Here is a 10,283-nt window from a genome sequence, read left to right as displayed (position 1 = left end):
TTTTTGTGGAGTTCCCGCCCGCGATCAGTGCTATAGGAAGTAGTAGAAATTGCCCGTGAGATTTCCCTGATGCCGCCGTGCTGAATGACTCTGTAGAGCAATTCTTGAGTAAACTTCTCCGCTTGTTCCATTGATGAAGTTGCGCGTCCTGCCTGTACCAGGGCGATCATTGTGTTTTTCGTGTGGAGGGGGGGGGCAGCAACCTGCGATTGCTCGGGCAATTCGATCAGGTGTTCTCGTACCGTTGCCATCAACGCAGATTTCCGTGTCTAATAGTAGGTCGCTTGTGTTGTGTGTCCCAGGCTGCTGGTCCCAGTGTGAGTTGAGCGAGCCTCACATGTGCGGACTTCGCAATCGGTCGGCTCGCTTCAGGTTAGAGATTGGTCACATGGTGGATGCTAGGGCTTTGTGATCATCATGAAATAAGATTTGATTTGTCCATCAGGGTTCGCGTCAAGCAAGTGATTGTTCTGTACAACATTGATGATAGTATGATGCTTGTTTGGTTAATGTGCTATGTCCAAGCCAATGTAAACAGCAGGAGAGATGTGACTTTGGACCTGCTAAGTGACCACCCTTGATCCCTGTACAGTTCAACACGGTTAGTTGTGCCTGGTCTTTCTTCTTTCCATTGTGCAGGTATTGTGTGCGCTTTTTTAGTTAGTTTTTAAACGGCATGCTAACTAATTCAGCGTCATTATTGCATTGCCCTTGCAAGAAGCGCACAAAATACTTGATTATTACACCCTTTGTTCCCAAATGTAGGACATTCTGGCAGTTCAAAATACTTGATTGTTACAGAGGTAGTACATGATTGACGACCTCATGTTGAGATTGTTACATGTGAACAATGATGTATTAGCTGGAGCCTGGAGATAGTCTAATAATAAATGATTGCGCAGCTAGTAGCTGTTGTAATTTTCCTCGTGCTGTGAATCTTGTTGACAACATGGTAGTATTGTTAAAACAATTACCATATGTTGTATCCTAGCTAAAACCTGGTTTATATCAGTGTTCTGCCTGTTTATATGACTATCATCTACTCCCTCCGTTCCTAAATACAAGTCTTTTTTTAGAAATTCCAATATGGAGTACATACGGATGTATATAGACATATTTTAGAGTGTAGATTCACTCATTTTGCTCCGTATGTAGTTCATATTGGAATCTCTAAAAACACTTATATTTAAGAATGGAGGGACGATGTAGAATATAGTGTGTCCAATAAAAGCAATGTTCATATCACAAGGCAAAAAAAAAACAAGGTTCAGATATAATCTTGCAGTAAAGATGGTATCTGGTGATGTTGCAGACAAGGCGATCTACAAGACTAAATGCTCCCAACTTTTGCCAACTTGCCCTCTTATTGTGTATGATGATGTCAAACTAATTTACTGCAACATCAATGCGAGTTTACTATCTACATGTTATGTGTTGGGAGCTTGGGATGCATATGATGCAAGGGATACATGATTCATAACTGACGGTTGTTTTGCAATGATCTTGAGTACTCATTTCTACTTGTCCTTTGTTCATGCGGTGCATCTATTGACAACTTGACATCCAAAACAATCATTCATAGTGATGAGCAAGTCCTTTATAGAAGGACAGGTGCCAGGTACAGATTTTTGTGTTGCTTCTTGGGCTGCTATCAGATGGTCCCTGACTGAACTCTTAAATATGCTCATGTGGTATTTTCTTGGGATTGTATGTAGGCTAAAACCATGGCCCGTGAAAGCAGGAGGTCCCGCAAACACGTAATAATACTCGCATGTGTGTCATCTTATGTCAAAGCAAAGAAGTGTTTTTTCACTCTGCTCGGAAAAACCAAATCCATGTTTTCTGGACCAAAGTGTGGAAAAACCCAAGCAAACTCAGACTGACACCAGCAACCAACCTCTGTAAACGTCATTGAGGACATAGATTTTTCTTTCTGTATATATACTGGAATATATATGACTCGCTTAACACATAACAAGCTCTTAAGTCCAGAGTCTTCCCTGTGCTAGTGTCACAGTGACGGTTTGTAGGAGGGCTCAGGTCGTCAGGTGTATGTTTGGTGGTACAACTGTACAAGGAAACAACCCCGCAGGATGGTGTGCTGATGTGATCGAGGAAGAGTCGATATGTATATGTTCTGTCAAATAGCTCCTGGATTCTTGGATATGTGCGACAAAACAAGGTCATGATAGATAGGTGAGCAATGCGTGATACTTCTTGCATGTGCAGCGCAAGAATGTTGGCCAAGCTACTGTGTACACCTCATACTCTGTTTTTTATCTCTCATTTAAGTTGTATCAGAATTTGGTGGCTAGTGGGGAAATCTGACAGTCTAATGTTCTCGTATATGAATTCTCCTAACTGTAGCGTAATGGCAGAATTAGATTATGTTCTTGCATCGCAGAAAGTATCATATTTTCTCCTTGTTATGCTATCCTGAATGTTAGAGTATGTACAGTACTCCTAATACTTACTGATATTACTGAACGATATTATATATATCATGATCACTAAAGCAATAACTTGGCCCTTTTCTTTTCTACTAGAACCAATCATGTTTCCTTTTCAATGTTGCCAAATTGCTTAATAATGGTCCTCAGATGGTCAGCCTATTATATGTTGACGGTCAGAAACACTTGAAATCATTGCACTTTTCAGTGGAGATTATATGTTCTCTTTTGCTCATTGGCCAGTCACTGGAGATTATCTCTCTCTTTTACTCACTGGCAGATTAATATGCATGATGAAATGAAGTGTGGCGACTGATTCTCTTTGGAATGCTCGATGTGAAGGCAAAGTAATCTGTTATGCTGGAGGTCAGTATATTTTCTGCATGAACCATTGCATTGTTGATTGACGTGTGACCGACCTTGACTGCTACTTGTACAAAAAAACTATTTGTCATATATTCGATGCTTGTGGTTGCTTTACTTGAATTTTGAAATTTGAGTCACCTCCATTAGTCAACTTAGCATTCGAAGCCAGGATTCAAGGTACTAGCATTGTGCATTAGAGCTGGTAGTACATTGCCATCAAACGAGCAGTAAATGACATTTTCCCAGGACTGGAAAGGAAGAAGCTGGTCCAATGCCACAGCCATGTAGAGCGCGCATTGACCCAACCCAACCATCTTTATATACTCCTAGTTGATCTGATCTATCTATCCATTCAGAAGGAGGAGGACTCTGCTACATAACAGTACGTAGGCATGCAGTTCCATAGCTAAAACGAAGCAAACATTCCCAACATTCAGAGCTAGACCCTTAGCGGTTACAAACACAAACCCTACATGATGGCATGGCAGTAGAGTACCAAGGAGAACATATCCAGTACCAGTACGTACTATCTAATGGGTGAAAGCAAGCACTGGATATGTTCTCCAGTACCCAAGCAAGCAAGCTGCTTCAGTTTGCGACAGTCTTCTTGGACTTGGGCGCCGCCTTGTCATGGACGGCGTGTGCCGGTGGAGCCGCATTGAGGTCAGGGAGGGGCGCACGGGCGGCAGCAGCGGCGTTGCCGTTGCCGGTGGGCTTGGTGGCCGCGGTCTTGGCGAGGCGCTGCTTGAGCTCGGTGAGCAGGGCCTGGTTCTCCTGGTTCAGCAGCTGGGCCTTCTTGCGCAGCCGTTCGTTCTCCTTGAGGATGTAGCAGTTCTGCATGTACAGCTTGGCATTGAGCCTGTCCATCCCGCCTGGCGCCTGCCACCAAAAAAAAAGCAACAGGGTAAGGAAATCAGGAGCCATATGTGGGGGCCCTGTTTCAGAACTTGGTTACAATACTCGTTTTTTATCCTGCTCTGCTGCACGCGACTCGTATTAACTTGTGTGTGTCCTACTATGAGTGCAGGAAAAGAAGAAAGGGAAGCAGAAACAGTGAAGTGTGCTGTGGTCGTGTGGCAGCAAAAATTCCAGGATACCCAGGGGATGTCCCTGCAGTGGCAACATCCTCCTTGGAGGTAAGAAGAAGAAGAAGAAGAAGAAAAACAGAACACTAGCAGTAGAGTGTAGCATAGAGGGAGACCCTGAAGGTTTCTTCTGTAATAAATAAACTAAAGAAAGTGGAGGGTGACTCGCTCGTTCTAAGCAAATCATGATGGTTGTTTACACTTTACACACATGTTAACGCTATTGCAACTGCTATCAGTACTAGCAACTTGCAAAGATATGTGTCAAGCAAGGCTCGTGGAGACATGCATAAACAAATCAAAGGCATGGGGTGGGATGCAGCAGATTGCATGGAATGGAATGCAACTAGAAACGAACAAAAAGGGCAACACTAGGAAAGGGGAGAGGCCAGCAAATTGCAGTTGCAATTGGCACACATGATTGTGCATGCATGCATGCATGCAAGAGCACATCGAGCAGAGACGAGACATTACCTTGTTGGAGCTGCTTGCTGCTGCGAGAGAGAGACCAGAGGAACTCGGCAAGCAAAGGCAGAGTCGGAGCGCGATGAGGCAATGAGATTTGCTGTGGGGCGGGCGGGGCAGGAAGAGAGGCAAAAGGGATGGAGAGGATCAAGTCGATCTCCTCTGCTGTATGTGTGATGTGCTCCTTCTGCTGGGCGGTGGGGCGGTATTTATAGGCTCACCATCTCGTTTCATACCAGTTCATCGTAGATGGAGTGCAGCTAGGCTAGCTCATCCTTCCCTCCTTTTTTCCCTTCCAGGATGGATCAGCGGTGTGGCTGACAGGCGGGCCCGCGGCACGCGCCGTGGTCCACGTGCTAGCGTTCGCACGTACGAATGGGAGGCTTTCATGAGGCCTTTGAACGGGAGGGGCAGAGGGGTCTCGTGCATGCTCGTAAGGAGACGATCCAATCGATGACGATGCGGCAGAGGCTTAAATGGCGCCTAATCATGAGGTTGGCCTTGGCCTTGGCCTCCCTCACGTGCCGCATTTTCTTCTTCTCTTCCCTTCGTTCCTTGTACGCGCCAGTGCAGCCGTTCCCGCGCCAGACTTGTTTACGGACGGACGGACGGATGACTAATCCGTATTGCTATGGCTTGTGTGAGTGAGAACCACTGTATGATGAGCGACCTAAAGCACGATTAACACAAGCATGAATGCTTCTAACCAACGACCAATGTGCACTTCAACTGTTCCCTTGCACACTTTGGTCTACTACTACACGAGACAGAGAGAGAGAGAGAGAGAGAGAGAGAGGCACGGTAATTTTGTGCCAGTGGTTTAGGTGGCCAAACCAAACCAAATATGGTCAGCGAGCGAGCGCAAGTGTGCAAGAGCAAGAGAGAGGTAGGAAGAGGATACGACGATGGGAGGGGGCTTCAAATGATGATGATGATGGGCCTCGGCCGGCACCAAGATTCGTAATGATGGCTCGTCACCGGGTCCTCGCTCATCATCACACTCCATCCCTGTTCCTGCATTCCTCCCGCTTTTGTTTCCATCTCCCCTCTTTTTTTTTCTCTTCTTCTTCTTCTTTTATTATTACTGCACCCTCTTCCCTTCCTTGAATACCAGCCTCGGGTGGGGTGATGATGATCCCCTCTTCCCTCAATTGAATGCATCACAATTGTGCCACACACACCTCCTCGCTTCTTTTCTTTTGTAGTAGTACACCATGCATCTTTTTCTTTGTGGCCCATCTCATCTCTAGCTTTTTGCGAGCCTTTTGCTGAATGTGATTGTTGCAAGGAACAGAATCTCGGAAGGAAAATGCACATGTTAGCAGGGATGAGATGATCTAGGGCCAGAAAAGTGGAGGGACGAAAGGTAAAGGTGGTAATCATCGCTGCTGGCCAGCCTGGACTCTAGTCTAGGCTGTGTATGTACTCCCCTCGTTTCTAAATATAAGCCATTTAGGGCGTTCCCAATGGTAACCCGTAAATTTCCTCCCGCATTCATTCATGGATAAGGGGGACAGTCCTCGGACACAGATGCGGAAGGACGACATCCAACGCTAGCGGCATATGTTTCGAACTCTTTTTCAACAAACAAGATGAAATTCATGCAAACACGATCGAATTTCATACAAACATGACAGATTTCATACAAACACGATGGGTTTCATTACATTTCAAACATCTAGAAGAAAAAAAAGACCGCCCCTAAACCTACCCTACGACGGCGGCGCCCGACGTCCAAGCCCGTGTTGTCCTCCATCCGCCGTCTCCATAAGCACCGCGAAAAGACCAATGATGTGAAGGTGCGGTCTCCGCGAGGAAGAGTAGAACACGGGAGACGGACCGACCCACATGGGACACCAGGTCCCACAGCCTTCCGTGGCGTACTCATCCTCGGAGGAGTCCGCGCCTTGTCCGTCGTCGGTGGACGTGTGGTCCACACGGGAAATGGTGGCGTCGGCGCTGTCGTCGTCCCACCGGGTTGGCTAATGGTTCGTCGGCTGCGCGTAGGAGGCGCAATTGGCATTATTCTCCTCCGTGATCGCCTGCAATTGCGCCTCCACGGCTGCAGCGGCTTGAGCGCAAACTGTATGATAGATGTCACGCTGTTCCGCGACGAAATTTGGGTTCGCCGCGGTCGTGGCCGCCACGGCCTCCTCGCTCGCGCGCTCACCTTAGATCTAGCCCTCCACCAGCCGGTGTTTCTCCAGGAGGAACAGGTTGTATCACTATTTCTCCCGCGCCTGCTGGAACCCCAACAAAGGCGCCGGCGCAGGCTGCACCTCCGCCATGGCGGTGTTGAAGTACACCTACACCTGTTCCATGGTGAAGCCGGCGTGCACAGGAGGCGCGGAGCCGGCGCGGACTCATTGAAGCCCATCTCCATCGTGGTGTTGTCCTCGTCGTCGGAGACCTCGGGCGAGCTGGCTGGCAAGCCGGCCTCGATCCGTCTGGCACGTCGACTCTGCCAGGCGGCGGTAAGGGCTGCCACCGCGTGCTTCATCTTTGGCGGCAGACTGTCCCACAGTGCTTTCCCGCTGGCACTCATGGCAGATGTGGAGGAAAGGAGAAGGATGTGGAGAGGATGTGTTGTGATGTGGAGATAGCCGGTTGTGGCCGCCCTTAAATAGTGGATTCCGGTGGGGCCAGGCATCAATGCGGGACGCCGGAGTGGGTTTCTCGCCCGGCGAGCCTGCTTGATGGCGGCATACAGACGGACGGGGTATTGAACGGGCGTGGGAGATATCAGTACTGTCCCGTCCAGTCACGCGTCTTCGGCATTGAACAGGCGTGGACATCGAAGACGCGTCGCGGGCGGCGCCCTCGGCCAGCGAGCCGCTTCAATGCCTGCGCCAGTAAGAGGTCGTGTTTCGCTCTTCAATGGAAAGCGGCCACTCTACAACGGCATGAATGCGGGAAGCTGTCGTGGGAGGAGGGGTTTGGGTGGGCCAGCGTGGTCAGAAGCGAGCGTGGCATCGGTCCGGCCTCTCGCAAAGCCCCTCACATTTGTCTCCGGTTTACGAGAGAAACCGCGTCCAGACTGCTCCGCGGACCGATACAGGTCGACGTTGGATGACTTTCGTGATCCAGACGCATACGGACAGTTTGCTGGTCCGGCTTGAAGATGCCCTTAGAGATTTCAATATAAACTACATATAGATGTATATGAACGTATTTTAGAATGCAGTTTCATTCATTTTGTTTCTTACATAGTCTATATTGAAATCTCTAAAAAAACCTTATACTCCCTCCGTTTTAAAATAGATGACCCAATTTTGTATTAAAGTTAATACAAATTTGAGTCATCTATTTTGGAACGGAGGGAGTATTTAGGAATGTAGGGAGTATGTGGCATGAGAGAGAGAGAAAAATTGAGGTTTTTTAGGGATTTTTTTTGGAGCTAATACACTCGTATGCTAATTAAACAAAACACACGCTTGGCCTTGGCCCATTGCAGCTAACAAAATATCCCATGTACTGTATAGAGAGATCTATAGACGTAGCTGTTGAAAATTCGCTGTGGTGTCGCATACCAGCCGGTGATTGTATTGACCGGGCAGCACTGCAGCGACGCCAATCCTAGACGGCATTGGCACTGGTGGCAATGCGGTGGTAGTAACAAGCTCTGCCGATCATAACCGTTTCAAACTTTCATCAATGGACGCATGGGCATGGGCTCGTCCTGCTTGCAGTATTGCGTGCAGCTGGACTGGTGCTGGTGCTGGTGCTGCACATGGAGACAGGCCATTAAGATTCTAGGAGAGCACGAGCGTACAAAACCATGATCGCCGATTAAAAGCAAAGCCATCATGTGCATCCATGGATTCCCCCTTCTTGTGCTCATGCTATTGCTAGCTGCCATCATTTTTATTTCGCCGCACGAAAGCTTCATCGACGCATCCGCCCAAACCATCCCACGCACATCTACTGGATCATGATCATTGACCAGGAAAAATGAAAAAGCAGCCTTACTCGATTTGGCTAACCACATTTCTCACTCTCTCCGTCTACTCTTAATTAATACGTAAGAGAACAATACTATAAATTCAGCAAAGCAGAGCAAGGTCCAAAGATCAAAAGGAAAATAGGGTTTAAGTGGCCAGCAGACCTTAAATCCTAGAGCTGGACGGATTGGATAAAGTTGTCATTGCTTCTTCTGCTTCCTAATACTAAGAAGACTAGGTCCGTAAGGGTTCCTTTTTTCTGGTTTTTCTGGAAATTTTTTTTACCGTGGTTGTTTGAGCGACACGTGTGCATGATGGTTTCCTAGAAGTGATCAATCCCATTTCTTTCTTGCTCAACTTGTTTACGCACGTTTTTCTTAGCGCTGCCATTGCCACGTTATGTGCTTCCGCCTATAGACGCGTGTGCATCGGGAATGTTCTTCCTTGTTTTTTAAGTTGGGTTGACTGTGAGCATGGTAGGCTTGATTTCACGTGCATGTTCTAGATGTGTGTGCGCTGGTCTTGTTCCACGTGACGCTGTCTGGTTCTTGCATGTGGCCACGTTTGTCTGATGCATTGTTGACTGTCCTATGCCATCGATGGGCATGTAGCATTCTGGGCAGTTCTTTTTTGTCTCACGTTACCTTGAGGGGTGGCTTTTTAGATATTTTATTCGGTGTCCTCTGGCGAAGACTCGAGATGAGTGTGGTGCCACCGGTCGGCCGCCGTATACGCCTATAAAAGGGTCTTCTCCTTCCTGACGGTCATTGCCTCGCGTACCTCACCAGGCTGCTTCCAACCCCGATCTACCCCACCCACGCTGCTTCCAACCCCGATCTTCTCTCCGCGTGGAGCTGGTGGCAGACGTACAACCGAGGGGACGAAGCAACGGCGTCGTGCCACCGCCACCTCCAATGCATAGCAGCCACGCCACCAACGGCACAAGATTCGCATGGGGAGGCCAGCCGTCGAGCAAGAGACATCGAGGACCGGCTAGATTAGAGGTGAGGTGGATTCTGCGTGCGAGGCCCTCTACACTTTCTCATGTTCTGCGTGATCTCGGGCGGGAGGCGGTGTATCCATCCTGATTTGGCCTTCTTCCTCCCCGATTTTGCGTTCTTTCCGGCCTACGCTCATCTCTGGCCGGTCATCATTCCATTCCCGTGACTCGTGCACCAATGGGAGACCCCGGCCTCGCCTCCTCTGAACGTCCCAGTTCTTCTCCATGAAGACCATGCCCTTCATGGTCCGGCGGGGCGGTCACTGTTGTCAACGTCTCCGTGCCCTTCCCGCACGAGGAAAATAGCAGATGGCGTCGTCGCCAACTCTAGCATGTCGGAGATGACGTGGCCACCAGATGACGAGCTCCGCCATGGTAAATTTTTCTGTACTTCTGCCTATTTGCTTGGCACTTTTTTTCAGATGTTCTAATTCTTATTTTCTGATGTGTTGTGTGAAGGTTTATGGCGAGGAGAGGAGAAGTGGTCGTTCGGGTTCTGTGAGAATGCACGTGCAGGTTCACTCGGAAATTCCGGATTTCGATCTTCATATTTACATCCGAGAGGAAAGGAAGTGTTGCACAGTCATATTTTATTCCAGTGTTAATATTCCATAATTGTATGATGAATTGAACCTGAACATCGGAAGTGGCAATTGCAATACACTAATTTCCAGTTTTGATTGATACTTTATGAAAGAATATGTTGGCGGACATGGCAATGCAGTTTCATGTCGACATCCACTCGAACTGAAGTATCCGCGGAAGTGAGAACATAGTAACTGTCTGGACCTCTCGATGTAGTTAGTGGCATCAGTTATATAATTACGTTTCATATATCAACTAATTAAATGTTGCACTATTCATCTAAAAAAAGTAGCACTACTGATCTACTGTATGTAAGTATTGCAGATTCATGTACAATGTTGTCTGATAAATTGGTGGCAAATAGCTGTGTGAGCTTCATTTGGTGATCTAT

The 10,283-nt window shown here is 47.9% G+C and overlaps 1 protein-coding gene across 1 annotated transcript; it reads right to left on the bottom strand.

Moving 5' to 3' along the window:
* Positions 1-3,129: 3,129 nt before the first annotated feature.
* On the bottom strand, positions 3,130-4,582 carry LOC119367832 (protein LITTLE ZIPPER 4-like). Its single transcript, XM_037633228.1, has 2 exons — positions 4,376-4,582; positions 3,130-3,695 (listed from the first exon to the last, which is right to left on the bottom strand). The coding sequence occupies exon 2, from the start codon at positions 3,681-3,683 to the stop codon at positions 3,405-3,407; it is 279 nt and encodes a 92-aa protein (XP_037489125.1). The 5' UTR covers positions 3,684-3,695; positions 4,376-4,582; the 3' UTR covers positions 3,130-3,404.
* Between the last annotated feature and the right edge of the window lie 5,701 nt (positions 4,583-10,283).

This window comes from Triticum dicoccoides, chromosome 2B, assembly GCF_002162155.2.
Source record: "Triticum dicoccoides isolate Atlit2015 ecotype Zavitan chromosome 2B, WEW_v2.0, whole genome shotgun sequence".
In the NCBI taxonomy this organism is placed as follows: domain Eukaryota; kingdom Viridiplantae; phylum Streptophyta; class Magnoliopsida; order Poales; family Poaceae; genus Triticum; species Triticum dicoccoides.
The sequence above is the reverse complement of the archived record's forward strand: the minus strand, read 5'-3'. Positions and strand labels throughout refer to the sequence as shown.

Excerpts from the sequence above, each read along its gene's own strand:
- LOC119367832 (XM_037633228.1), bottom strand. The coding sequence starts at position 3,683 with ATGGACAGGCTCAATGCCAAGCTGTACATGCAGAACTGCTACATCCTC.